The sequence below is a fragment of the Rhinolophus sinicus genome, linkage group LG05 (genome assembly GCF_036562045.2).
Source record: "Rhinolophus sinicus isolate RSC01 linkage group LG05, ASM3656204v1, whole genome shotgun sequence".
NCBI lineage: Eukaryota > Metazoa > Chordata > Mammalia > Chiroptera > Rhinolophidae > Rhinolophus > Rhinolophus sinicus.
In genome coordinates this window covers 17,644,653-17,672,551 of record NC_133755.1, presented here as the reverse complement: position 1 = coordinate 17,672,551, position 27,899 = coordinate 17,644,653, and the positions used below count along the sequence as shown (strand labels likewise).

General features: G+C 48.8%; 3 protein-coding genes across 11 annotated transcripts; 2 read left to right on the top strand and 1 right to left on the bottom strand.

Moving 5' to 3' along the window:
- The first annotated feature begins 22 nt into the window (after positions 1 to 22).
- Positions 23 to 3,902, top strand: PREB (prolactin regulatory element binding). 2 transcript variants are annotated; one of them, XM_019735373.2, is made up of 9 exons: positions 25 to 387; positions 979 to 1,171; positions 1,361 to 1,581; positions 1,765 to 1,845; positions 1,944 to 2,068; positions 2,253 to 2,426; positions 2,575 to 2,647; positions 2,837 to 2,996; positions 3,175 to 3,902. In XM_019735373.2, the coding sequence occupies exons 1-9, from the start codon at positions 253 to 255 to the stop codon at positions 3,267 to 3,269; spliced, it is 1,257 nt and encodes a 418-aa protein (XP_019590932.2). In that variant the 5' UTR covers positions 25 to 252; the 3' UTR covers positions 3,270 to 3,902. The 2 variants fall into 2 exon arrangements, with proteins under 2 accessions (XP_019590934.2, XP_019590932.2); XM_019735375.2 differs by lacking the exon at positions 2,837 to 2,996 and having other exon boundaries at positions 23 to 387.
- ABHD1 (abhydrolase domain containing 1) lies at positions 3,854 to 9,233 on the bottom strand. Of its 3 annotated transcripts, XM_019735376.2 has the most exons (9): positions 8,898 to 9,233; positions 6,005 to 6,165; positions 5,493 to 5,675; positions 5,287 to 5,332; positions 5,023 to 5,135; positions 4,726 to 4,899; positions 4,505 to 4,553; positions 4,237 to 4,402; positions 3,854 to 4,131 (listed from the first exon to the last, which is right to left on the bottom strand). In XM_019735376.2, exons 1-9 carry the CDS (start codon positions 9,009 to 9,011, stop codon positions 3,920 to 3,922), a joined length of 1,218 nt encoding a protein of 405 aa, XP_019590935.1. In that variant the 5' UTR covers positions 9,012 to 9,233; the 3' UTR covers positions 3,854 to 3,919. The 3 variants fall into 3 exon arrangements, with proteins under 3 accessions (XP_019590935.1, XP_019590936.1, XP_019590937.1); XM_019735377.2 differs by lacking the exon at positions 4,726 to 4,899; XM_019735378.2 differs by lacking the exon at positions 5,493 to 5,675.
- Positions 9,234 to 9,404: 171 nt separating this feature from the next.
- On the top strand, positions 9,405 to 27,311 carry CGREF1 (cell growth regulator with EF-hand domain 1). 6 transcript variants are annotated; one of them, XM_074331815.1, is made up of 8 exons: positions 14,289 to 14,551; positions 14,717 to 14,792; positions 24,119 to 24,369; positions 24,793 to 24,904; positions 25,954 to 26,019; positions 26,109 to 26,179; positions 26,317 to 26,441; positions 26,632 to 27,311. In XM_074331815.1, exons 4-8 carry the CDS (start codon positions 24,798 to 24,800, stop codon positions 27,100 to 27,102), a joined length of 840 nt encoding a protein of 279 aa, XP_074187916.1. In that variant the 5' UTR covers positions 14,289 to 14,551; positions 14,717 to 14,792; positions 24,119 to 24,369; positions 24,793 to 24,797; the 3' UTR covers positions 27,103 to 27,311. The 6 variants fall into 6 exon arrangements, with proteins under 6 accessions (XP_019590867.2, XP_074187915.1, XP_074187916.1 ...); XM_074331813.1 differs by having other exon boundaries at positions 14,290 to 14,551; positions 24,251 to 24,369; XM_074331814.1 differs by lacking the exons at positions 14,289 to 14,551; positions 14,717 to 14,792 and adding an exon at positions 10,993 to 11,007 and having other exon boundaries at positions 24,251 to 24,369.
- The last annotated feature ends 588 nt before the right edge of the window (positions 27,312 to 27,899 follow it).

The window sequence follows — 27,899 nt, the reverse complement described above, 5'->3', positions numbered from 1 at the left end:
GGTTCTGCGCCTGCGCGAGGAGCGCGAGCTCGGTGCGCTTGCGCACTGAGCGTCTGAGAGTCCGAGTTAGCCGGCTGGGGGCAGAGATACTGATCACTGTGTGGTTAGCGTTTTGGCCGCCCGGCAGATGTGAGAGGTGTCGGGAGTCCTCCCGGCAACGACGGGACCAAGTTCAATCGCGGCCGAGACAAGAATCGAAGGCCGGGCGCGGCATGTCCCGGGTGGCGCCGTGCGGACCGTGAAGCGAGCGGGATGGGCCGGCGCCGGGCGCCAGAGCTGTACCGGGCCCCGTTCCCGTTGTACGCGCTTCAGGTCGACCCCAGCACCGGGCTGCTCATCGCTGCGGGCGGAGGAGGCGCCGCCAAGACGGGCATAAAGAATGGCGTGGTGAGAGCGCAGGGCCGCTGGGACCGGGTCACTGCACGGGCTGAAGGCGATTCCGGGAGGGTCGCAGGGTCGGGCCGCACCCCAGCTTCGGACCTTGCCCCTCCCCGGTTGAAATCCCCAGCATGCCGGATATCCCGGCGCGAATTTCAGCCGAGCAATTGATTGAGAGACTCCCGAGGTAAAGTGAAAACTGCTCTTAGCGCTGCGTTGGCGGGAACGCTTTAAACTCGACCACAGGAGCAGCTCCGGGGGTCTTATCCTGGGCTTTTCCAGGGAGGCCACATAGACTTGTCCATTTGCCCTCTAACGGCGGCGAGAGTGCTGCGTTTGGTCCTTAGGCTAGGTTTCTTCCTTCTACTAAGCGCCACTCCATTGCACTGTAAACTGGAGGCAATAACGCCAACCCTGCCAGCTGTCCAGATTTGCGAGGTTCAAAAAAAAGATAAAGAAAAAAAGGTTGGAGAAAGCCTTGTGCACTAGAAAGAGCGGTAAGCAAAGGGGTAGGGCATCAGACTATAGGATGCAAGTTTGCCCTTGAGGTAAACTCCGGGCACCCCTGAACCTTGCTCATTGTGCTTCCCTCTCCCATAGCACTTTCTGCAGCTAGAGCAGATTAATGGGCGCTTGAGCGCCTCCTTGCTACACTCCCATGACACGGAGACACGGGCCACCATGAACTTGGCGCTGGCTGGTAACATCCTCGCTGCAGGGCAGGATGCCCACTGTCAGCTCCTGCGCTTCCAGACCCAGCAGCAGAAGAGCAAAAACAAGGCAGAGAAGGCAGGTGAGAAGCCCCCTCTCAAGCTTTGGAAAAGCTTACATGAGTAAGAGCACTCTCTTCTTGGTCTCTGTAAAAGTGGGGCTGGAAGTGGGGTTATGGTAGCAGTGAGAAGCTGGATATTTACCAGCCATGTAGAGAGGGACCTGGCATTACTATAGAAACCTGGAAAGTGGCAGACTGTTTGTGTTGCAGATTCCAAGGAGCAGGGACCTCGACAAAGGAAGGGGGCAGCCCCAGCAGAGAAGAAATCTGGAGCTGAAACCCACCAGGATGGAGTGGAACTCAAAGTAGAGAATTTGCAGGCGGTGCAGACAGACTTCAGCCCTGACCCACTGCAGAAAGTTGTGTGCTTCAACCACGATAATACCCTGCTTGCCACTGGAGGGACAGATGGCTACGTTCGTGTCTGGAAGGTGTGATTTTGGGGGATTAGGAAGGATGAATGTCAGTAGCAGCAAGGCCAGAATTGTGAGAAACTGAACTTGGGTTCTAGGAATTTATGAGAGTGAAACCTGCGCTGCATGGCCATAGGAAGAGAGGAGGGGTGGGAATCAATGCGCTCTGCCTGGCTCATCATGGTGGTGTTTTGGCTGCAGGTACCCAACCTAGTGAAAGTGCTGGAGTTCAAAGCCCATGAAGGAGAGATTGAGGATCTAGCCTTGGGCCCTGATGGCAAGGTGAGGAGGTGAGAGGGTGGAGAAAGTATGTAATTATGCTGCTTGTTCTGTAAGTGGATCTCCTAACTGTTCATCTTGGAATCTTGATTCTTGACTAGTTGGTAACTGTGGGCTGGGACCTGAAGGCCTCCGTGTGGCAGAAGGATCAGCTGGTGACACAGCTGCACTGGCAAGAGAATGGACCCACCTTTTCTAACACGCCTTACCGCTACCAGGCCTGCAGGTGTGAACACCCTGGCTAACCCCAGAGGGTCAGCCTAGATGTGGTGGGAGAGTGGGGGAAAGACAGGGGAATCACGGCCTTGGTGGGTGTTACCTCAGGCCTGACCGGGATGCAGGAGGGTACAGACTCTTGAGGAGGGTTGTGCAGGCCCCAGGCGCTTAACAGCTTCTCACCTGGCTGCCAGGTTTGGGCAGGTTCCAGACCAGCCTGCCGGGCTGCGACTCTTCACAGTGCAGATTCCCCACAAGCGTCTGCGCCAGCCCCCACCCTGCTACCTCACAGCCTGGGATGGCTCCACCTTCTTGCCCCTGCGGACCAAACCCTGTGGCCATGAGGTCATCTCCTGCCTTAGTGTCAGGTATGAGATGATGCTGGCTTGGCTGGGTGTGAGGGTGGCTGAGGGAGCTTGGGAAGGAGTCCTGCCTGAGTCCCTGAGGACTGTTACTAGTGAATGAGTGTCGCTGCACAGGCCTCCAGGACAATGAGCATTTTATTGTCTGTTGCAGTGAATCGGGCACCTTCCTAGGCCTGGGCACGGTCACTGGCTCTGTTGCCATCTACATAGCTTTCTCTCTCCAGGTAACGTGTAGACGTGGGCACAGCCCTGAGGTTTCTTTGGAGTGGGGACTCTAGGCCTGCTTCTACCCTGAGTGTGCAGGAAGGAGTCTGGCCTTCCTGTAGAGGGAAAGCCTTCTGGGGGCAGAGGGGATGTTTTCCAGAACTGTTCCCAATTGGGCTTTCCTTCACTAGTTCTCTTTCTGTCTCCAGCGCCTCTACTATGTGAGGGAGGCCCATGGCATTGTGGTGACAGATGTGGCTTTTCTACCTGAGAAAGGTCGTGGTCCAGAGCTCCTTGGGTCCCACGAAACTGCCCTATTCTCTGTGGCTGTTGATAGCCGTTGCCAGCTGCACCTGCTGCCCTCACGGCGTGAGTCATTGGGGTGGGGGTACCACCTAACCTTTCGCTGTAGCAAAAATCTGCCCCCTGGAGAATGAGCTGCTTGCTTGTAGCCATCCGCCCTCCTTGAATGGAACCAGTTGAGGGTTCTGTTCTTCAGGCTGTGAAGTCCCTTTGCCCCCTGACTACTTCCCTTACCCCCCTGCAGGGAGTGTTCCTGTGTGGCTGCTGCTGCTGCTGTGTGTCGGGCTTATTGTTATGACCATCCTGCTGCTCCAGAGTGCCTTTCCAGATTTTCTTTAGCCTCCCTGCTCCCAGGGAGACTGCCACCTGGACACTGCCACCTTCTGGACCAGGGTGGAGGCCTGGACCCCGTTGCTCACTCCACCTCCACCTGGGTTTACAGCTGAGGTGGCCTCCGATGAGACTTGTTGGGTACTGCCTGCCCTTCCCAGTTAAAGCTCGGCTGTGGCCTTGTGCAACTCGAGTCCTGGGAACCCTGCATTCATCCTCTGTGGATCCACCCAGGAGAGCAGTGTCTGCAGCTCCAGGCCACACCACCTGCCTCCTTCCCTCTGTCTACCAGAGGCTCCGGAGTTGAGCTTGTCCTTTCTCCAGAAATATGTGAAGATGCCCCAGAATCTGGAGGCACTGCTGTCCCTTCCTGTGAAACAATCTGTTTCTCCTCCCCTCACAACCTGTGGCCAGTTGCTCTTCACATGAGCCCCTGGCATTTGTTGGCCTGGGACTTGCTGTTAGAGAAAGAAGGGGCAAAAGGAAGACCCAGGCAGTAATGTGTGGGTTCAGCTGGGTAGCTGTAAGCCAGCCAGGCTAAATATGCAGTAAGTTCCCTAGCCTTGAGAGAAGGGAAGATGAACCTCAGTCCATTCAGCAGGAAAAGTTATATTTAATAAACAAGGGAAGACTGAACTGAGACCCCAGTGGTACTGTTGTCAGCTTTTGCCTCCCTCAGAAGGTGAGGGAGCCCTGAGGCCGAGCAGCTCTGCTGGGTGCTGAAAGACAGCTTTGGCATACTGATGGAAGAGGCGGCTCATGTAGCAGTGCTGCCAGGGGAGCAGCCCCTCCAGGAAGCCGATGTGGCCACCCTGTGCAGTCACGAGCAGTGCGACATGGGGAGACTGTTGGGCAGCCTGTAGGGGGAGGGCTGGGGGAGGGGTTGGAGAGGAGGTCAGGAGAGCCCAGGCTCTCCACTTGCACCTCCTGGCCCATTGTCCTTGGGCCCTAAAGCATCCAGATTCAGGGTGCTCACCATGGACTGGGGAGAAGGGGTCATCGGCTGCATTGAGGCAGAGCACAGGGATCTGGATGGCATCTACCTTGGTTCTTGGGCTTGCTGCCTGATAGTAGGTAACACAGTCTTGATATCCAAAGGCCACAGATGTGTAGCGCTCATCAAACTGGCGGATTGTACGGGCCTGTGGGTGGTGGAGAGCAGGATAGGCTAGGATGAAAATAGGGAATGGGAAGATACTAGAAGAACAATTTTGGGTGGAGGGGAGATGGTTGAAAGACTATACCTGTAGCACAAAGTCTACATTCACCACCTTTTCCATCACCTTTCTGTTTCTGCAAAAGAGCGCTTAGAGGGTTGACTCTGCTCCTGGATCTGATCCAGAGCCCCCAGCCCGTTTTATCTTACGAGTGAAAAAGCCCAGATATAGAACTGACCCAAGCACTGGGAGAACCTGGGTCTCTGCCATCCTACTCTGCTGCTCCCTCCCACTTGCCAAGACCCTACCGGTCCACCATTTGGCAGAGCCCAGCAGTAAGGCGCTGATTAAAGAGCAGTGAGTTGAGTGGGGTCTCCAGGGAGCGGGTGGTCTCAAAGGAATCCCAGCATGCAGATAGAGTCAGTGCTGCCACCAGTCCTGCAGCCTGCCCCATCCGTGCCAGGTGGTTCAGCACCAGTATCCTGCAGGATCAGGTCAGTGGCCATGAAAGAAGGGTTTGCATTAATGAGTTGGGACAGAGGATATGGAGGAGGAAAGAAACAAAGGGAGACTGGGCATTTGGGTTAAGCCCAGGCAGACTTTACCCTCCAAGAGAGATGCCCACAGCCAGCAATGGAGCTTGGGAGTAGCGATGCTTTATGTGGTTCACGACTGTCTCCAGATCTTCAGTATTGCTGGCACAAAAGGCCCTGTGGGTCTGAGGCAAACCGGATCATTGGATAGGGAGGGAGGCCTTTGCCAGAAGGCAGAACAATGGAAGGGCAATGGGGGAAGGATAGGTGAGTGGAGCCCCAGGGCCAAGGATCTCTCAAGGGAGTGGGTTGAAGGACTGAGGAAAGGGTACTCACCAAGAGCGCTTCCCCACGGCAGCCCCGGTTATTGAATACGACAGCCCTGTGGCACACAGGTACATCTCAGCCCCTCCCTAGAAGCCCCTCTGTCAGCCTTCAGAAAGGCCCCAGTCAAAAGGTGCCTTTCATATAGCACCATCGGAATTGACCTCCCTATTACCAGTTCTCACCACCCAGCTCTTCTGGGCTGTGGCCATCCTTACCTATAACCATCCCTCAAAGCTTGGTCAACTAGGTGCAATATGTATGCCTCCTGGCTATTGCCTGTGATACCGGGAAGCAGTAATACAATGGGCTGGGTGGCAGGGTCAGGGTATTGACTGCTGTCATGCTGCTCAGCCCAGTCTAGCAGGAGCCGTCCTCCATCGGGGGTTTGGAGGACTTCACTGTGGTTTCGGGGAAAAGGGCACACAAAGATATCATTAGGAACTCCATGTACTTCCAAAGGTTTACCCCCTGCCACACCACAACTCCCACAACTCCCATCAGCCTCGCTTGAGGGCATGTGTTATGCCAAACAAGACTAACAGGGTATGATGGGGACATAAAAAATGGATTGCCTCATGGTTGTGCAATGAAATAGCTCTCCATCTAGCCACACTTTATTACCCTCAACACACCCAGGTATATGGTGCAAAGGTTACTGTCATTTTAAAAGGTAGACAGGATTCCCCTATACTTGCAGCTTCACATTCACCCTTCTGTCCCTTCTTACCTGCAGTAAGGGACTAGAGGCCGAGACTGCAGTAAGACTCGGAAGATGGTTTGTAGCCGCCCCTCAAAGCACCATAGCGTAGGGTAGAAAGTCTCCACAGTGATTGGACAGTGTTGCTCCAGGAAGGCCAGAAACCGGGACCCAGTCACCAGTTGAGGCCTCTGTAATCACAACACAATCGGCCTCACACCCGATGTTTGCACCAAGCCAGTGAGGCACCCAATACCAGTGGCCCCTCTGCAGAGGCCAGCCAGGAGGGCACTGCTTCAGCTGCAGTCAGAAATAGCAAGCTATTTCTAGCAAGTCACCTCTGTTAATATCGTCTGCTCTAGCCCAAAGAACTCCAGGAGTGTCACCCGTCCAGAACTGACCCTGAACCGACTCATACCTAGGACTGGGTGCCACTGCAGCTGACTGGGTGCTGAGGCCCCCTCTCAGCCTATGCCTGTCCCAAACCCAATTTGGAGAGAGCAGGTAATAGAAGTTGCCCAGCTGATCCCTTGCAGGGAGGGTTGGGATCCTGGACAGAGGCAGAAGAAATGCAGAACCATTCAACCTGCTACCTTTGCCTTGCAGTTGAATTATCCACACTGTCATCTTTCCAAAACTAGCTCTAGCCATGCTGGCTCCTCCTGATTTTAGCACCCCATTGTTGCATATTCCTATTTCTTACTGTGTGTGCTCACTGCTGAAAGGCTTCTTCCTACCACAGCCCATCATTTTCTTGTGGGGCCCCTGCTGTTAGACCATACTCTGAAGGAGGAAACATCCTGATGGGAATAGATTTTCTCTTCTTGCCAGCCAGGGAGAAGGTAATGGATGGGCTAATAGGGACGGATGAGGTTAGAGGGCACTCAGCCCAACTCACAACGCCTCTGCTTGGTTCTTCAGGAGAGACATCACGTGAATGAGAGGACCGAGCCACACACAAGGCTGATGAAGGAGTATGCCTCACAAAGCCAATAGGCCTCAGACTCAAGAAAAAGAAATTGCATTTCTGTCACAGGCCCTAAGGAACCCGAGGATCAGATTTGATCTTTTCTGCTGTCTCAGTACTCAAAAGGGGTTAGGTAAATGATGAACTAGAGAGGCCAGGTTGCTAGTGTGACTGTTGTGAGATGTGACTCACCCGTAAGACCTGGAAGAAGAACACCTATCATTCCTTGTGTGCTATCTGCAGGCACCAGGCTAAGCTCAACCTTATCAGATAGGATATTTTCAGTGAAGAAACTATGACTCAGAGGTGGTTTCCCAAAGTCATATAGCAAGCAAGAGGCAAAGCAGAATTAATAATTATATTACCATTAATACTAGTAGTAAAATTTGTTGAGTGCTCATTATGTTCCAGGATTATGCCAAGCATTTTACATGATTGTATCCTGTGATCTTCACAAACAGCTCTTTGAAATAGGTGTTATCCCTCTGTGGAAACAGCTTTGAATGTTGAGTAGCTTGTCAAAGGTCACAAAGCTTGCCAAAGCTAGTTAGTGGCGGAGCTGGGATTCAAACCCAGTTCTGGCTGAGTCTAGAGCTTATGCTCTTAGTCACCATACTATATATTACCTCCTAATTGCCAAGATTTTGAGTTGTTATCAATTTGGTAAATCCTTGGTCAGAAAGCTTAGCAGTGTAGAACAAAGTGCTAATACTTTAGGTCACAGGTTTGATTTATGTGGGTTAATTTCATTTTAACTCTTGTGAAGTACTTCTTGACTCATTCCTGAGAATTGTAAGATGCCATTGGTCACTGTGATTAGTCAATACCAGTCCAAAACCATGCTGAATAAACTTCATGTCCTCAGGACCTCCGGAATGGCACTTCAGCATTTTAATGAGTATGTGAAAGTCAAGGAAGGGTTTGGAGTATGAAGTGGCAGAGGTCTCTGACTTTTGTGGCTGATTGCAAGCAAAGGAAAATGTTTAGTTAAGGACAGCTCTGGTCTGAAATGAATGACTTTCTAAATCAGACATATAAGGTAAAATTTATAGGGTATGGTGAGGTTTGGATTTTCAAAATTGTTTTATTAAGGCAGACTTATTAAAAAAATACATGTGAATGTAGAAAGCTGAGAAACTACAGAAAAGTCAAGGTAAAATTAAAGTCCCTGATTGATCTTTTTAAAGGGCTTGAATCAATAGGTTTCTTGTTAGACTCAGCTACCTAGATAGAACTGTGTTTAATGAAGATTAAAAGGTTTAGATTTTTCTAGATATGTATTTTATCTAAATTTCAATGGGAATAAAATCTCCAAGTTCATCAAAGTCAACCTCTTCAGACTTTCTCCCTGCTCTATCCATGGGGAACCTAGAACTTAAAACAGAGCTGCATAAGCCAGAGCAGTTAGGGTTATCCTTTAATCCTGAGCCAGGAGGGGAACCACCGCCAGCAAGTAAGAGAAGCAAGGCCCTACTGCGCTGTTGCAGTGGTGCTGGGAGTAAACCACGAGCCCGCAGGCATCTGGTTCCTTCATTTAGGACCACTAATGAGAAACTCAGTTAGGCTGCCTAAAAAGAAAAGGAAAGCACAACGTGCTTATCTCCCTGACACCTCAGGATGCCTTCCACCTGGCCCTTCCCCGAATGTTTGTCTACATCATAGGGAGCAGCGCCCCTCCGATGACCGAAAGGCCCAGCTGGCATGGGGAGCGCGCGAGATGCAGAGAATCGAGGCAGGCGAAGAACCGACACTCTCCATTCGGTGATAATACCGTAGCAAAGCGGAGCCTGGCTGAAGCGCGGCGCTGGGTGGTGGTGGGATTGGGGCAGCAAATTTCACCTGGGATGGGAGGCCAAACAAGCCAGCTCCCACAGAGGACTCGAGCCCCCGGCTGGAAGCTGCCCCTAGACCCGAGTATCCCCGACCCGCCGGCCAGAGCTCTGGACCCGCACCCACCTGGGGCACACATGCCCAGTAGTAGCCCAAGTAGAGGGCAGCGACGAGACCCAAAAGCAGAAAGAAGAGCTCTGTCCAGGTGCCATTCTGGGGGCTCAGGAAGGAGCTCAGCATACTTTGCTGCTGAGTTCCGACTGCCAAGCACTCGACTGGCTCCAGCGCCTTGACTTTGACTAGTCCGCCCGCAGGTGCGCGCCGGACCCCACCTGTTGTTACATGTGATTGGACGGCCTGTGCAGGTCCCGCCTCCACAGACCGGTGGTTGGGGGCCCCTTCCACCGCCTATGATCCCCGCGGCGGGCGAGGCGTGGGGCAGTCCTAGGACGGCAGGTGTGGGCGGGCGGCGGCCGGCACCCTGCGCGGAGCTGACCCCATTGACCTGCAAATGGCTTCCCAGCCCGCGGCCCGGATCTCGCGCCTCCTGCTTCCGCTTCGCAATCACGAGCCGGGCAGCCCTTTGCAAGGACTAACGGCCTCCCCCATAGCCGCCATCTTGGTGAGGGGCGCCTCCTGCGGCTTCGGCGAGTGAGGCAGTCGGGTTGGAGGACCCCAGCCACTCAGGCCGTCACACACAGGACACAGCCACACCGGTGGCGACGTTCTGCCCTGTCACACAGAGTACAGCCATTCACTGTAACCTTCACACTCGGGACATGGCCCATTCACGTGGTGACTGACACCCCGAAGTTCCAGTGTTCAGCCATTCATAGTGGTCCTCACACACTGGACACAACCGTTCACACTGTAACACCCCTCAGTGTCACATAGTCAGGTATCAGCTACGGAGTGGGTGGCATTACAACACAGAGTCACACACACATAGGTTAAATTCACTCATACGGTGTTACTCTGTATTACGTAATCCCTGTCAAGTAGGTACAACAGATACTTGCTCCTCACCCATTCTGTACTAAGCACCTGAGATGCTCCAGGATGCTGTCCTGTCTTCCAGGGAGATGTAGAAACAACTCATCTACTAGAGCAGTGGCTCTCCATCTTGACTAGATTGGAATCATCTGGGAAGTGTCAAAACTACCAGCGTGCAAGCCCCACGCCTGATACAGTTGGTCTGGAGAAGAGCTTACGTGTCAATATAACTTGAAAGCTCTCTGGAAGATTCAAATGTGTAGTCAGGGTTGAACCTCTGCAGTAGAGCATGGTGTTAGATAAAGGAAGGTCTGGCTGCAGTGGGAGCATTGAGGAGGGTCCCCACACTCCATGGGATCAGCGAAAGTACACCCAGATGTTAAATAACTGTAGGGAAGATGTTAGGAAAGTTTGCCTTCATTGACTGATGTGAGCTTTTGTCTGTTAGCTTTTTGTTCCTTTGTTCCCCCAACATGAGAGACTGCATGTGAGGTATTGGCTAGCTTAGGGTTAAGAAAATGGCTCCCTTGTCTCTTTCCCGGCAGGAGAGATGTGGAATGATGTTGCTTTCTGTCTGTTTTGCCCGCATCAGCAGATGAGGTAGAAAAAGTAAGTTATATCAGAATGATGTGACAGGCACGTTGCCAGGCTTTGGAAGGCCGTGGGCTGATGGTCCCAGGCGAAAACAGTAAGTATTGTTTGTCTGAATGAACTGGCCCTTCAGCAGGATAAGTAATGTGTTTATCACAGTAAGTGCCCAAACCTCCCGGAATTGGCCATTCCATGAGGGGAAGGCAGAAACAAGGAGCTTGGCTCTAAGGTACATCTAAAAAAATATATATATATATATATATATATATATATATATGAAACAGACCTCAGTTGGCAGTGTAATTTTGTTATTTTGTCATTTGTCATCGATGATTCTTCATCATTCTAACATTTTGGAAACTCATATACAATATGCAGCTTACAACACCAGGAGACACCCCGACTTCCTGCCGCAGGCCTGGTGAGGTCTGGCTGGTTCCCGACCTCTCCAGTGTTGTTCCCCACAGTTAGCCTTCTTGAGAACTGTTTAGCAGTTTGAAAACTTGTATGCAGCTTGCAGCTTACCAACATCAGGAGACGCCCAAACGTCCAGCAACCACAACAACAACAGAAAAAATAGCAGCGACATTCTTGGGAACTAGTAAGCAGCAGCGGGAGACGCCTCAGCTTTCCCAGCTGCAGACCTGGCAAGGTATTGATTCCTGACCTTTCCACTGTTGTTTTTCCTACGGTTTGGTGCGCTTTTGGCATCTACTGTAATAGTTGCTATCCTGTAGAGTTTATTACTGCTTTTGGGTACTCCTTATTGATGTTATTTGTGTATTTAGTCAAATGATTTTTGATCAATAGTAACCATATGTTGAGATCTCTTAAACTTATATGTATGTGTACTCCTTTGACATGACATTGTTATCAATGTATATAGTTTAGTCTTAACCACCTTTACTTCCTGTCATCAGAACATTCTTTTAAACGCCTTTGTCTTTTTTCTATTACATATTGCTAAATAAATTGATTAGCTCTTGCTAAGTAATTAATTAACCCCATTCTAGTGTGTGCTCCTCTTTCTTTTCCCCACTGGTCATTACAATAACAGTACATTTAAGATGAAACAAACAAACCAAAAAAATGTGTAGGAGCTTCCCAGGCAAGAGGGAAGCAGGCAAAGAGTAGTTCCAGGACAGGGAACAGTCTAAGGAAAAGCATGTAAGCGACTTCTTAAAGGAACAAAAAGAAATTTGGTGTGGCTGGAGCATATGAGATGGTCAAGAACGAGGTTTTGAGCAGCAACATAAAAGATGGTAGAGTTTATCCTAAGGGTGGAGGAAAGCCATCAGAGAGTTTTATGAAGTGGTGGGCTACAGGATCAGAGTTGTTTTGGAAGAATTATTCAGGCTCCTTGGAGAATGGATTGGAGGAGGATGAGAATGAAAGCAGAGAGACCAAGTAGGAGGCTGTCCACAGAACTTGGGCAAGGATGATGGCTGCCTGGACTGGGGGAGGAGTGAAGATCTTCTTCGAGGCTGAATTGATAGGACTTGGTGGTAGGTTGGAGATGGGAGGAGAAGGAGGAATCATGGATGACCCCCAGGTTTCTGACTGCTTTTTAAAAAAAAAAAAAAAAAAAAGATTTATTGGGGAAGGGGATAGGACTTTATTGGGGAACTGTATGTACTTTCAGGATTTTTTCCAAGTCAAGTTGGCCTTTCAATTGTAGTTGTGGAGGGCGCAGCTCAGCTCTAGGTCCAGTTGCCGTTGTTAGTTGCAGGGACACAGCCCACCATCCCTTGCGGGAGTCGAGGAATTGAACTGAACCGGCAACCTTGTGGTTGAGAGCCCACTGGCCCATGTGGGAATCGGTTGAACTGGCAGCCTTCCTTGTTAGGAGCACGGAGCTCCAACTGGTTGAGCCACTGGGCTGGCCCCTGACTGCTTTGATTCAGAGATGCATGGTGGTGCCTGTCCCTGGGATAGGAAAACTGGGGGAGGGGAAGGTTTGAGGAGGAAGATGATGCATTCTGACTCAGACATGTAGAGGTTGGGGTGCTAGTAGATGTTCTAATTGTGTTTTCTTAGACGCTGAATTTTGGCATCCATTACTATAAAGCCAAACTAATGGCCAAAGTTGTTTATATCTCCCTTGCTACCAGAGCCCATACTCTGAGCCACCTCCTTTATCTAACTCTCACACACCAAGTCAATATTTCCTCTGTCATAAATCAACATAGGGCCAGGTATCAGACAACTAGGGATACCCCTGTCCCCCAGAGTCTGCCAGAAATATTCAAACTAGCCAATCCAAAGCTGTTTACCCTACCCTGCCTTACCTTTTCCTTACCTTACCTTAATAAAGGCTGTGGCTTAAGCCTTCCCCTTGCTTCTTTCTGGCTTCTGACTTACACTGGCACTTCCCACTGTGGTTCTGTGGGGTGAGCTGTGCCTCTCGTTTCTAGGGGAACTGTAACATTAAACTTTTCTTCAGTGGCGTTGACCTCTCCATGTTGTCACTCAGTCACCTTTAGAAATTAAGATCTGGACACAAATCAGTAGGCTGTTCAATTTCTGAAGTGGTCTGGGACTTAAAGATTGGAATTTGAGATTTGGCAGTCATCAGCATTTAGACGATGTATTAGTTTGCAGGATTGCCATAACAAAGTACTACACATTGTATCTTAACCAATAGAACTTTATTGTCTCACAATTCTGGAGACTAAAAGTCTAAGTTCAAGGTATCAGCACGGTTGGTTCCTTCTGAGAACTAGGAGGAAGAATCCATTCCACGCCTCTCCTCTAGTTTCTCGTGTTTTGTTGGCAATATTTGGTATTCCTTGGCATGTAGAATAGAAGCTTCACCCCAATCTCTGCCTGCATCTTCACATGCTACTGTGTGTGTGTGTGTGTGTGTGTGTGTGTCCACGTTTTTATATGGGTACCAGTCATATTAGATTAGGGACCCACCATACTTCAGTATGACCTCTTCACTAATCATGTCTGCAACAACCCTATTTCCAAATAAGGTCACATTCTGAGATATTAGGGCTTAGGACCTCAGTATATGAAATTTTGAGGGAGGCAGTTTAACCCATAACAAAGTGATGGAAGCTACATAAATAGATGAACACATGAGCAGATGGGGAGTGAGAAGAGAGCCCAGAGGAACTCTGGTACATGAAGAAAACTAAGAAGAAATGACTCTGTAGAGAAAACGGTGTTGCTGAGACCAGTGGGTACCGTGATCCAAGGAGATCGTGTCCATCAGTGTTCCCCACGAGGAGGACAGGATGACCTTGATGAGAGTGGGTTTGTTGTGATGGAAAGGAGCTGATGGAGAGGGAGAAGATGAAGATTCCAGGGAGATAAGAAATCGTTTATTCAAAGAACTAAGTCTTTGGGCCAGTGGGTGAGGATGTAGTCCAGAGCCTCCGTGGAGGAACTGGCCACTAACAAAATTAGGTGACACTCTATTTCGCCCACAAAGCTATAGCCACACACTGCAACACTTGGTGCTGGCAAATAACTGCCACCATCACCCTTGAGATGCTTTTCCCAGACAACCCCTTCCCACCACCGCTGCTGCCAGGTCTCCTACGGAGCCACTTCTCAGGGATGCACAGGCACAGCCACACAATGACAGTGTCATTGGGAACCAGCAGTCACAGCTGCCACTTGAGCATCACAAACAACTCAGGAAGAGTGCACCTAGATCCCTAACACACATACCGCTACCATCACATACCAGACAATCAGTCACACATTGGCCATACTTTCTCAAGCCCATACTGTCACACAAAACACCCCTTACTGTGTCACAAGTTCCCCAAACACACAGCCACGTACACCAATCACAATCACACGCGCTAACAGTAAGTTACATTCCATCTTGTAACATACATCTGGGTGCTTGCGGGCAGTGGCACCCACAGCATCACACACACACACACACACACACACACACACACACACACACACACACGCAGAGACCGCGGGGAGAAGCCGGGTAGAGGTTGCAGAGAGCCGGGTCTGGCGGTCAGGGCGGGGCGGCAACCCTGTCCTCTCGCTGGCGCTCCGGACTCTGCCCGTGCCAGGGCGGTGGCTGCAGCCAGGAGGGCGACGTGGAGCGGCCACGTGGAGCTGCCTGGGGGAGGGCCCGGCGGCGGGGAGCGAGGCGCCGGCGGTGCACGGCCTTGAGCGACGCCGAAGCCGGCCCTCAGCTGAGACTGGTTGCGCCGCCGCAGGTGGGTCCGAGACCCGCCCGGGGCGGGCGGGCTGGGAGAGGCGGGGGACCCCCACCAGGCCAGCTGGGAACGAACCGCGCGGTGGAGCGGGATCGCGGGGCGGAGGCGGCCTCCTGGCCTCTGGGTCTGGATGCTGAAGGCGCAGTCCCTCTGCATCCCCTGCAGCTGCAGCTGTGACGCGTCCGCAGCGGTGGACCTCGCCTCCAGGCACCTCTCAGGAGGAGGTCACCCCTGAGAGCAGGTAAAGGAAGGGGTGGAAGGCGAATCCTGAGCTCCCTCTGTGTGATGATGAGGCTTCACAATTATCCAAGTGTCTCATTTGTCACTCTGACTGCCCTGGGGAGAGGGGGCCGGCAGGAGTTTCCTTCTCATTTGACAGATGAAGATTAGGACTGGCTGGGGGCCAAGGTTGTCACCCAGCTGGAAGCGGCAGGATGGAGCCCAGTGCTCAGTGTGGGACCATTTGGTGGTATAGCCCCTGCCTCTTCTCTTGGGAGGGGTGTGCTGGGAAGCACCAGAGGGATAAGCTAAGGGAGAGGATTTGGTTCCAAATAACTTCCTGACAGAATTAGCCAGAAGTGGAGTGGATGCCCTGTGAGGTGCTAGGCTCCCATTCTGGAAAGTCAGGCAGAGGCTGAATGGCCATTGGCAGGGACACTGTGGAAGCAATGTTTGCACTGGATGGGAAGTTATGCAAGATAAAAGGCCCCTGCCACATCGCAGAGTCTCTGAAATACTCAGGGAGCATCTGCTCACTTTCAGCCATTTAACCTACATTATTCCATTGCATCCTCCCCAAACCCCTTCCAGATAGTGCTATCCTCATTTTTAAAAATGAAGATCCCAGGGCCCCAGAGATGTTAAGACACCTGCCTAGACCACACTGCTACCACTGTGAGAGGCAGGGTTTGATCAGAGGTCTAACCCCAGAGCTGGCTCTCGTCTCTTGTGCTGGTGCAAAGGTTTGAAGAAATCAGAGGCCGGAGGGTCATTGTGAATGTGAGTGTGTGTGTGTGTGTGTGATGTGAATAACTTTACTGAGTTATATCACAACTGTTAACTGACAGTTGTGGTGGCTTTCATGTGGTCATTAGGGTAAATTATGTTTACGCACATTAAAGTTACAGGAAATGATTAGGAACATTTTATTTGACAGGCAGTGGTTTGTAACTGCTTTATTTCTGTTGCTTACAAATGCTTTGTAAATACTTAGAAATTTGTGTGAACAAATCACATTACACCAACCTCATTACTCATTCCTGGAGGTGCCTGAGCCTGACTTCCTTTAAATAATAGAGGGAGGTGAGTTACCTGTACTAAAAATGTCACAGTTGGAAGGATGACTTAAGAGAACGTTACTTAGATGACACATGCACAAGTCCACGTGCACTTATTTGAGTTTGTGAAGTGGACTACAACCAGAGTGCTAGGATTGTCACGAGGGACCGGATATTCCAGGGAGAGGGTGGAACAGCTCAGGCAAAAGCACTGAAAAGAAAGTGAAAAGTATGTCAGGAGACTCCACTCACCCCTCTGTTAGTGTGATGGAGCACTGGAAGATGAGTCTAAGATGATAATTTGATATCTGAGTGTAGAAGGCTTTAAATGCTCAGGTGGGGATTCTGGACTATACTCGATAGGAGCCATTGAAGATTTTGGAAGTTCTAGCAAAGGAAGATTAAGCTGATGTGGGTATGGGGGCTTCTTTAAGTGGAGAAGAGGCAGGAATAAGAATGAGAGGCTACTACATTAGTTTGTGCAAGAAGTAATTAATTCATTACCCACTTAATAGTCGCTGTAACCCTGTGAGGTAAGTACTCTTTCCATTACGCAGATATAGTAACTGAAGTTTAGTGAGGATAATTAACTTACCTAAGGTCACAGCGATGGTGTGATGGTGGAGCTGAGATTTGAACCTAGGTCTGGCTGCTTCCAAAGCTCTGTTCTCTGTGCATTGCACATGCTGACTAGTTGCATAAGTGTGACAGATACATGGACAGATACAAAACTAAGAGGAGGAGGGTGATAGTAATTCATGTGGGCAGCACTCAGGACCAGGTACATCCTTTTTAGGTCCCGGTGCAAAAATAAGATTAAGAATTTTGAGACAGTGACAGCTGAACATTAAGAGTAAGCACAGGACCTTTCCTAGAGCAGGGCCCCAGTGGCTGCAAAGGTCACACACCCATGAAACCAGTTTTAATTACTTCGACAACTTAACAAACCATCTCAAAACTTAGTGGCCAGGGCGGACGGGTGGCTCAGTTGGTTAGAGCGCAAGCTCTGGGCAACGGGACTGTTGGTTCGATTCCCACATGGGCCAGCGAGCTGCGTCCTCTGCAACTAGAATGAAGTCAATGAGCTGCCGCTCAGCTCCCGGGTCCCGGGCCAGATGGCTCAGTTGGTTGGTGCGCGGGCTCTCAACCACAAGGTTGCTGGTTCAAATCCTTTACTCCCACAAGGGATGATGGGCTGTGCCCCCTGCAACTAACAACAGCAACTGGACCTAGAGCTGAGCTGCGCCCTCCACAACTAAGATTGAAAGGACGACAATTGACTTGGAAAAGTCCCGGATGTACACACTGTTCCCCAATAAAGTCCTTTCCCCTGCCCCAATAAAATCTTTAAAAAAAACTTAGTGGCTGAACACAGTGGCACTGACTTTGCTCATGAATGTGCAGTCTGAGCAGGGCTGTGGAAACAAGCACATTTCTGCTCCGTGCTGTGTAACCTGGCTGGGGGTTGGAATCACCTGAAAGTTTGCTCTCACTTGTGTGGTCCCTGGACTGGGAAGATGTGTGCAGCTAGAGGCCAGAATGTCTGGGGCTCCTCAGGCATCTCTGTCTCTATATAGTTTCTCCACATGGTCTTTTCAGCATGGCGGCTTCAGGGAAGCCAGGTGCATATCGGCATGTTAAGAGAGGGAGAGAGAACCAGAACCAGGCATAAGCTATGTGGCTTTTTGTGACCCAGACTTGGAAGTCATGCAGTGTCATTTCAGCTATTTGTTAGAAGTGAGTTGCTAAGTCCAGCTCATATACAAGGAAAGGCAAAATAGACTCCAGCTTTTGTGGGGAGAAATGTCAAAAGAAATTTGTAGACCTTTTTTTTCAAACCAGCACAGTCGGCCTCATGAGTGAATAGATTAGTGAGATCTGCCAGGTGCATCCCCTTTAGGCCTAAACTGCTTGCTACTACTAGAGATGTTCTTCTTTATCCTCGTTTAAAAGGCAATTGCTAATGCATGATATATTAAGCCTGGATAATAGATTTTGACAGCTCTGAGGGATTTAAATTACTCCAGTGCCTCCTGTTCCCCTAGGTCCTGGCAGTAAACAGATGGGGAGGAGAAAGCAATTTGAGGGTACCCAGGTGGGGAGACCAGGATGGTGGATATGTATGAAGTCACTGCCGAGCAATCCAGGAAAACTTCTGAAGGAAAAAGTCTTTACTGTATGACCAGACATTGTGTGTTACACTTCTTGTCTCGTTAACCCTGACCACACCCCATGAGAGGGTACAGACGGAGAACCTGAAACACAGAAGTCACACAGCTAGTGAGTTGTTGCAGAGCCTGGATTTGAACTTAGGCAGCCTGCGGTTAGGCCCCAAATCCTTTAACTTTGGGCCGTCCTACCTATTCCTTAGCAATTCTGTGTTTCTCTGTCCTATTAATCATTGTTTTAATGATTTGTAACTTTTCCTACTTAACATATTTGCAAACCTTAAGAAAGAAAAAGAATAAGTAATTCTGTTTTATATTATTATCTTATAAGATAGTGCCTCATCTACAGTAGGTGCTCAATAAATATGAAAGAAATGAATACCATTTATCTTTATTCTACAAACTTATGTTTATACTTGCCTTCCCTTTGGATGCTTGCCTGCCTGGCCTTTGTCACCAAAGGTGCTTCTCATGGTATCAGAGGCACTGAGTCCCAGGGTCCATACCTTGTAGCTTTCTTTCTGACCTCTTCTGGCCAGCCGGCCCTCTCAGCCATTATATGCCCATCCTTCCACCTTAGAGCCTGGAACCCTCAGCCGTCCCACTGCCCCCACCCCACCCCCACCTCAAACCACAGCACTCTGGATAAAAAGAACTGGGTGAAGTGGCCCTGTTGCCCATTCACCTAGACTCTCCTTCAGCCACGGCTTCCTGACCACTCAGGCACCCTGTGGGAAGGGCCTTCTCACTAATCCTCCCAGATTAGGCACATATCTCTGCAGTTCTTGGATTTCCACTCAGTCTCCGTGGGTTATAATGGAGATTTCTGTCTTCAACCCCCAGGTGAGGGCCAGGTGGTGGTGAGCTCCACCCCACTGAGAGCCCAGGTAGCCTTGTACACTAGTTGCATTCCCTCCAGCCTTCTATCACTCCTTGAACTTGATTGATGGTGTCTCTCATGATTCAGAAGTATAAACTTTTGATATACTCAAATCTGTCCATTTTTTCCAGTAAAACATAAGTTTGAAATATTTATCATGTTTAGTGGCTCTGTCATATAATATGATTTGCTGAGCCCTTGCCTAAATGTTAGACATTAAAGTTGTTTACATTTCTTTGACTAACGTTAATAGCACAGCTATAAATATCTTTATAACTTCCTTTCCAATTGTGTTTTTCCTTATGAAATTCCCAGGATAATATTGTTGGATTAGAGTTTCACAGCAATTAATACACATTTGCAGAGAGCTCTCTAGAAACAGTTCAGGTTTATAGTTCCTCAAACAATGTAAGTTAATACTCACTGATTCAATTTTTTTTGTGAATTTTGTGATGACACTCTTCTGTCTTTAATAATGCTTTTCACCTTAAAATGTAGTCTCACATCATTAAAGCTATATCAGCTTTCTTTTGTCTAGTATTGTTTTATATATCCTTCTTCCATCCTTTTGCTTTCAACCTTTCAGTCTTTATTTTTTAGGTTAATCTTTAGAAAATCGCATATAACTGAATTTTGTTTTATACACATTTTGATAATCTCTATTTCCTAACTGATGAGTTTATACAATTTATATTTATTATGATTACTGATATACTTGAATCTATTTTTACCATCATATTTTGTGCTTTCTATTTGTCTTTTTAATTTTATTTTCTTAGGGTTTTTTTTTTTCTCTTTTCCTGCCTTCCTTTGATTTTTTAAAAAAATTCCATTCATTTTATTCTGTGCTGGCTTGAGGTCATATATATATTCTATTTCTTTTTTTTTTAAGTGGTTATCCTTAAAATTTTTATATGCATATTTAACTTAGTTGATCAGTATAGTATGTCTGTTCTCTTCTCAAACAACCATCCTCACCTTGTATCTTGCTGTCTGATGTAGTTCATTCCACTTCTTTTGTCCCATATAGTAACATAATTATCATAGTTTAATAGTCTACATTTATATTTTCCCACATGCTTTCTGATTTTTTTTCTCTCTCACCACTTTTCCTTGCATTTCAAAGCCTTGGATCACTTTTCTTTTCCCTCAACTAGATCCCTTAGAATTTCCTTTAATGAAGGAGTTGGTGGTAAATTATCCAATTTGTTGTTTATCTAAAGTTGTTTTTGTTTCACCTCATTCTTGAAAGATAATTTTGCTGAAAATAGAATTCTAGAATGGTAATTTCCCTCCTTTTTCAACATATTAAAAGACTATACTACCGTATTCTGGCATCACTGTTGCTGTTGAAAAATCAGCTGTCAGTCTAATTACTCTTCCTTTTAGGTGATTTGTCTTTTCTTTCTGACTACTTTTTTTTTTTTTTTTTTAAAGATTTTATTGGGGAAGGGGAACAGGACTTTATTGGGGAACAATGGTCAAATTGTTGTCCTTTCAATCTTAGTTGTGGAGGGTTCTGTTCAGCTTCAAGTTGTTGTTCTTTCAGTCTTAGTTGTGGAGGGCGCAGCTCAGCTCCAGGTCCAGTTGCTGTTGCTAGTTGCAGGGGGCACAGCCCACCATCCCTTGCGGGAGTCGAACCGGCAACCTTGTGGTTGAGAGGACACGCTCCAACCAACTGAGCCATCCGGGAGCTCAGAGGCAGCTCAGCTCAAGGTGCCGTGTTCAATTTTAGTTGCAGGGGGCGCTGCCCACCATCCCTTGCGGGAGTCGAAGAATTGAACTGGCAGGTTGAGAGCCCGTGCTCCAACCAACAACTGAGCCATCCGGGAGGCAGCTCAGCTCAAGGTGCCGTGTTCAATCTTAGTTGCAGGGGGCAGAGCCCACCATCCCTTGCGGGACTCGAGGAATTGAACTGGCAACCTTGTGGTTGAGAGCCCACTGGCCCATGTGGGAATTGAACCGGTAGCCTTCGGAGTTAGGAGCACGGAGCTCTAACCGCTTGAGCCACCGGGCCGGCCCTCTTTCTGACTACTTTTAAGATCGTCTCATTTTCCTGGTGTTCTCTAGTTTCACAAAAGCTATAGGTGTGGATTTCTGTTTATTTAATTCACCTGGGATTGTTGTGCTTCATGGATTGGAATATTAGTGATTTGCAACATGGAAAAATCTCAACTGTTATTTCTTCAAATACTGCTTCTATCCAATTTTCTCTGTTATTTCCTCCATCCTCCATGCCGCTTAACCTTTTCTTTTATATTTTCTATTTCTTTGACTCAATTAACTTTTAGGGGCTCAGAGCTACTCACCCCAAGATGTGCTTCTGTGGTGTGTAGATTGTTTTGAGCTAAAGGCCACTTTAGCTGTGGGCTCAGGAGAAACTTCTGTCCCTCCCTTGACTATTGGGAAGAATTTGAATTAGGGGCCTTTTCCGTAATGGGAGATTGTCAGAGATAACCTCTTTTGATTCATCTATAGGGCAGGGCAAACTTCTATTTATTAAATGTCTATTCTTCTTATCATCCTGCAAGGACCTGTTGAAGCCCTCAAGGTACTTTACCTCATCCCTTCGCTCAGAATGTTTTATATTCCTCAATCCCCCTTTCTACCTCTGAACCTGTTGTGCATATGGAGTCTCTGACTCTTTCATGTATGTGGGGTTTCCATACATATGTATTAAATTTGGTTATTTTCTCTTGCTAATCTGTCTGATGTCTATTTGATTAGTAGACCAGTTGAAAGAACCTTGAGGGTAGAGGATAGTTTGTTTCTGCCCCACAAACTGTATTCTAGTTAATTTATTCAGATCTATTTTCCAGTCCGTTAATTCTCACATCTGTGTGTAGTCTGTTTCACTCACTGTATTTTTTAAATCAATCTTTTCTTTATATTTGTGTTATACTTGGTTTTCAAATCTAGTTGGTCATTTTTATGCTCTTATTCCTTTCTCATAGTTTCAAGCTTCTCTTTAGTTAAAACATATTAAATATGCTTTATATTCTGTGTGTGCTGATTCTACTACTGTGTTTCCCGAAAATAAGACCTAGCTGGACAATCAGCTCTAATGCGTCTTTTGGAACAAAAATTAATATAAGACCCAGTATTATATTATATTATATTATATTATATTATATTATATTATATTATATTATAGACCCGGTATTATAGTATATATTATATTATATTACATTATATTATATTTTATTATATTATATAAGACCAGGTCTTATATTGTAGTAAAATAAGACTGGGTCTTATATTAACTTTTGTTCCAAAAGACACATTAGAGCTGATAGTCCAGCTGGGCCTTATTTTCAAGGAAACACAGTATCTTTAGTTTTTGCAAGTCCGGTTTTGCCTGCAGTTGTTTAGCTGGCTCTTATTCAGTGTCTTATTTTCCATGTATGTTTATGACTTTTTGGCGAGTATATGTTCCTTGAAACTTGACCTATGGGACTTCTTTGAGCCCTGGATTGGAGGTGTGTTCTTCCAGACCAGATGTTTATTTTCCTCTGTCAGAACTGGGAGAATTATCAACCAGGTACCACTTCAAAATAAATGATCTGCTTTAGGTTTCTGAACCACAGCGGTAGCATTAATTCAGGCCTCGAATCCACATTAGAGCAGGCTTATTACAAATTCTCCGGGAAGATATTTTTCTCCCTTCTATCCAGCACCTAGGCCAAGGTAAGCAAGAGTCTATGCTGTCCTTCTACATGGTGAATTTACTTCTTAGATTGAGAGTTGAGCTGTTTGAATCCCACCTTTATGTATACAGTCTCCAATTCATCTCCTCACATTCGGTGGGTCCAGGCTTTATCTGTGGTCTCTTCTATTGCACAAAGCACTCAAACTGATAACTCAAGTTCACCCGGGGTTTGGTTTAGCACATACTCTTAAGGCAAAGGCTGACTTCAAACTGACTTTTCCCCCAGGATTACAGGTTTCACTGCGCTTTTATACTCAGGGAATTTCTTAACTTTCTTGCCAACTTACTGCATTTGAAAAGATACTTTCTATTTTTATCCAGCTTTGGACTTACTTTCACTGGGATATTTACTACTATACTACCAGACATGAAAGTCTGGATGTTTTTGTAGTCCATCCTTTCACTGAGGGGTGTCTACTGTGGTGGGATCTCTGAGGTCCCCAGTTACTATGGAGATCTGTTCCAGCTGCCTCTCCTGCATGGGCCCAAGACCTTATCTTCTTTCCTGGGTGCAGCAACTAAAGTCCAAGGACCTATGTTGCCAGCCGATGTTCGTGAACACCTTTAGGGCAGCTGGGCTTCAACACCCATTTAACCACCGGGGATTATGGACAAACTATGTAGATTATCTCTTTTGGAGTCAACGTATGCATAGAAAATTGAATACAGTTTCTAGGACTCTCAGTAGCTTCACCTTCACGTGCACCTTCATGTTTTGCTGCTGCTTCCTTAGGGCAGCTCTGCTGGCACCGCTACAGGCAGGTTCCCACCCGTATCTTCCTGTTAACCAGATGCTGGCCTACTCTTCCCTGCATCTTTTAGGAAGCTGATGTCCACCCTTGCAGTGGTTCTGAACCTTGTCAGGGTCATGGAACTCTTTGAGAATCTGCTAAAAGTTATGAACCTTTCTCCAAGAAAATTGAGTGCCAGCCAGAGTGTAGCGCACTGTCTCAGAGGGCTCCTCACCCTCTGCCTAGACCAAACGTCTGCTGATTTGTCTTCCTGGAGATGGGCGTGGGGTCAGGCCTCAGCTGTGGTGGGCGCCTGCTTCAGGAGCGCACATGATACGCGCACACACTTGGGACGACTCACACTTCATGTTCTGTGCTTTTGTTCGATCCTGTCTTTTTGACTGTTTCCATATAATCAAATGATTGCATTGCCAGTGGGCCTACACACTGTAGGCCTCAGGGGAAGTTTTTGTTATTTCCTTCATATCAGGACCTGATTTCCTAACTGCAGTAAACAGCAGTTCCTGGGGCCGCTGTTGGTTTGACCCTGTTTTTCTTTCAATCCCTACCTGAGATTAGACCTATTTCAATGAGTCTGATTTGTTCTTTGGTGAGGTTTTTTTTTTTTTTCCCTTTGTTTTTTTTGGTTTATTTATTTTAAGTTAGTTTACTTTTTTAAAAAAAGATTTATTGGGGAACAGTGTGTTTCTCCAGGGCCCATCATCTCCAAGTCGTTGTCCTTCCATCTAGTTGTGGAGGATGCAGCCCTGCTCCAAGTCCAGTTGCCGTTTTCAATTTTTAGTTGCAGGGGCACAGCCCATCATCCCATGGGGGAATTGAACCGTCAACCTTGTTGTTGAGAGCTTGCGCTCCAATCAACTGAGCCATCCGGCCGCCCTTCCGGAAGCTCAGCTGCATCTCATCTCCAATCTAGTTGTGGAGGGCACAGCTGTGGAGGGCGCAGCTCACTGGCCCATGTGGGAATCAAACCGGCAACCCTGTTGTTCAGAGCTGGCGCTATAACCAACTGAGCCGTCCAGCTGCCCCTCTTTGGTGAGGTTTTAATGAATACAAACTAACAATTTGCCTTTCTGTTTATAAGTCTTGGTTTTTTTGTGAGTCTCTGCATTTCTGATTTGGCCTTTTTCTTAACCTCTCTGAGCTAATTTCCATCTGTAAAATGAGTGGACTGAACTGGATCAGACTTACTTAATTTAAACTGCGCTCCTCCCAGTACCTCAGGGGGCTGGCAGGGCCAGGGAAGTGGGGTGTGGTGAGGGGCTCCTGTCTGTGTGCTGCTTCCACCAGAGCAGGGCAGCTTTGTGCACCTTACACATGGGATCTGGAAAGTTCCTCAGGGGATCCTTGATGTCTGTGTGTGACTCCAGCCCAAGCAGGAGTCCTATCCCCGGAAGAGAAGGCACTCCTGTCTCACCCACCGATCCCCCTCCCCCCACTCCCTAACTCTGTTCCCAGGAAAGATGTTACCTGTTCCAATTCCAGGAAGGATGTTACCGATGATGATGAGAATGTTAGTGCTGCTGCTGCTGCCCCTGAGTCAGGCTGCTCCCAGGGATGGCACCACAAGGTGATGAGATTCAGAGGGCAAGGCCAAGCAAGGCCCAGGAGCCAGGGAGGGTCTGGGAGGATCTGAGGGTGTGGGGAACCCCTCTGGGAGGCAGGAGACCAGGGTGTATGTTCCCTGACGTCTGTAACCCTCCCCACCCACCTCACCCTCTGCCTTCTGCCCTTTGCAAAAGAGGGTATGCAGTGTGTTTGCTGGACTCATTTGGAGCCAGGAGCTCAGTTCCAATGAAATGTCAAGCACAGGGAAGGGGCTATGGGCCAGGGAAGGAGCTGCAGTCCCCTTATCAAGATGTTCTAGTGGGGATTCCAAAGAAATAGAGGTCATTAAGAAATCATTTCTATTTTATTGGAATACCTTTCTTGTACCTATGCAGTGTGCAGGCTGGGCTGGGTGGAGGACAGATACAGGAACAGCAGCAAAGGCTGGCTGCACGGACAAAAGTTGCTGCAGCAGCTCCTGCCAGCTCTTTAGAGTCAACAAACTAGACTGAATTGGACTTGGTCCAGAACTGGGAGCAAATCTTGAGCTTTAAAGACTGACAAAGAGACGCTGAGCAGATTGAAGCTCCAGAAGCAACATATATGCCTTCAGCTTGGGGAGGGTAGAAGAGTCGTTTGTGTCACCGAGTAAATCAGGTCTATATAAAACTGGGCAGTGCCACAGGGCTCAGCCAGAGACCTGCCCCTTGGCCCAGCATCAAAGTGGAAGGATTGCCACAATCCATGCTTTCCTGCCCCCTCTGCCTGTTTCCTGTGGTTGCCAGCTTGTGGCTACTAGGTGTGGCCTCATCGGGTCTCTTTGTAACCAAATATCTTATGGGGGTTTCCGCTTACCATCTAAGTTAGGAATCTGCAAACAGTCTGAGGGAGTAAGGCTCTGCTTCTGAGGAGACCAGAAGGACCTCCTCCCCATAAGGTTTTTGGGAATGTGGGGGAGCAATTCCCTTAGGGTCTGGGGAGAACTGCCAGGAGCTTGTGGGGGTGGATGGCTGGTAGGCTGGGCCCTGAGGGAGGCTCTTTGCAAGGCTGGTCTTCTCCTCCCTCCTCCAGGCTGGACCTTGAAGAGCAGCAACAGCCCCTACCCAACCCCTTCCAGCCAGGCCAGGAGCAGCTCCGGTGAGTAGGCTGGGCTGGGGGCCTGAGGAAAGGCCTGGAGCTGCATGCAGACTGGCCGCTTGTGGGTTGATTGTCCACTCTTCTGTCAGACTTCTACAGAGCTACCTAAATGGACTACAGAAGATGGAAGGAGAGCCAGAGCACATGAGCCGCGAGCAGGGTAAGGGGCTGGGCTGATGGGGCCAGTGGGTGGGAGGCACAGGGAAGCCAGCGCTGGGACTGACTGCAGGCTGTCCTGTTGCCTCCTGCCTCCTCCCCGTCCCTGACGCCTCTTCTGATTCAGCTTCTTTTCTTTAGTTCTCCTCTACCTCTTTGCCCTCCATGACTATGACCAGAGTGGACAGCTGGACGGCCTGGAGCTGTTGTCCATGTTGACAGCAGCTCTGACCCCTGGAGCTGCTGACTCTCCCACCACCAACCCAGTAAGCCCTGCTGGATGGGGGCACTTCTGTCGTGAAGGACCCAGCTCCTTGGGGCTTTGGTCCTTTTCATCATGATTCTTTTAGTGAATCCCCAGGAATGCTCAAAGCCCGCATGGCAGGGACGGAGGGGGGTGGCATTGGGAGGGTCAGGGCTGCTGGGAACACCTCTGGCCACTGTGTGCTCGCACAGGTGATCCTGGTAGTGGACAAAGTGCTGGAGACTCAGGACCTGAATGGGGATGGGCTCATGACCCCTGCTGAGCTCATCAACTTCCCAGGAGAGACCCCGCAGCACACAGAGTCCCAGGAGCCACAAGATGTTGGGAGGCAGCCCCTTTCAGCTAAAAGGCCAGCAACACAAGACGCAGCGGAAGCCCTGGATCCCAGAGAAGAAGCTGGGGGACAGGTGGAGGCCAAAGCACAGTCCTTGGAACCTGTACAGGAGGCTGGGGGACAAGCAGAGGCTGGAGGACAAGCCCCAGGCCCTGGAGGGGAGGCTGGGGGAGAAGCGCCAGGCCTGGGAGCGGAGGCTGGGGGACAGGCAGAAGCCAGAGACACAGGAGAGAAAGCAGAAGAGTTTCCAGGGGAAACACTGGAGTCTAAGAACACCCTAAATAAGTTTGAGGTTCATGCTATTCAACTGGAGAATGATGAGATATAAACCTTAAAGATACAGGTTTCTACCCCGAGAAGTCTCAGTGCCAGAACATAAGCCCCAAAGGGTGGGATGTATATGTTGGGATAAGGACCACCTCTGTGTCCCCTTCTTGGCCCCAATAGGTGGCAGGTCTTTCTGTGCAGCTCAGGGAAACCCTAACTTGAGGGGCAGCTTGAGGACTCAGACAACTAATAAAGAACGAATGGACTCACCCCCCTGGGCCACCTCTCTACTGGTCCAGCCTGCCCAGACCTCAGCGACACAGAGGGTTGGGGACTGGACAGGTCTCTTGGAGGAGCAGGGATTCAGCTTTCCCAGTGTTCCCAGCTGGTGCTGAGACATAGGAGAGTACAGCATTAGGCCACAACCAGCTGCAGACAACCCGGGGAAGAGAGCTCAGCCTCTCCCTGGGGCCCAAATGCTCCTGTTCCCTCCTCAGCTGGTGTTCAGGCACCCAGTGCCCTCCGGCAGCTCAGGGCAGACCTTCCCCATCACTCTGTATCTGCCCCCCCATCGTATTAACAATAACTACCATTTATTGAGAACCTCGTACACATCAGCATCATGCTGGGCATTTCATGTATTGTCTGATTTTATCCTCACAATAATTCTAGGACCAGACAGAAGTAGTTCCATTTTACAGATGAGGAAATTGAGGAAGATTGAATTCAGTAATGTTCCCAAGGTGACACAGCTAATGAATAGGCAGATTTGAAATCAGGTCTGACTGCAAAGCCCATGCTGTTCATCACATTCTGTGGCCTCACTCACCCTGACCCCACTGCCCTGGGGAAATTGGC

Excerpts from the sequence above, each read along its gene's own strand:
- PREB (XM_019735373.2), top strand. The coding sequence starts at position 253 with ATGGGCCGGCGCCGGGCGCCAGAGCTGTACCGGGCCCCGTTCCCGTTG. Across the intron at positions 2,427-2,574 it reads ATCTCCTGCCTTAGTGTCAG|TGAATCGGGCACCTTCCTAG; the intron begins GTATGAGATGAT and ends TGTCTGTTGCAG. Across the intron at positions 2,648-2,836 it reads ACATAGCTTTCTCTCTCCAG|CGCCTCTACTATGTGAGGGA; the intron begins GTAACGTGTAGA and ends TTCTGTCTCCAG.
- ABHD1 (XM_019735376.2), bottom strand. The coding sequence starts at position 9,011 with ATGCTGAGCTCCTTCCTGAGCCCCCAGAATGGCACCTGGACAGAGCTC. Across the intron at positions 5,136-5,286 it reads GCCGTGGGGAAGCGCTCTTG|ACCCACAGGGCCTTTTGTGC; the intron begins GTGAGTACCCTT and ends GGTTTGCCTCAG. Across the intron at positions 4,900-5,022 it reads GTGGGCATCTCTCTTGGAGG|GATACTGGTGCTGAACCACC; the intron begins GTAAAGTCTGCC and ends CTGATCCTGCAG.
- CGREF1 (XM_019735308.2), top strand. The coding sequence starts at position 10,863 with ATGCAGCTTGCAGCTTACCAACATCAGGAGACGCCCAAACGTCCAGCA. Across the intron at positions 11,008-24,792 it reads CCAGCTGCAGACCTGGCAAG|GAAAGATGTTACCTGTTCCA; the intron begins GTATTGATTCCT and ends CTCTGTTCCCAG. Across the intron at positions 26,442-26,631 it reads ACTCTCCCACCACCAACCCA|GTGATCCTGGTAGTGGACAA; the intron begins GTAAGCCCTGCT and ends GTGCTCGCACAG.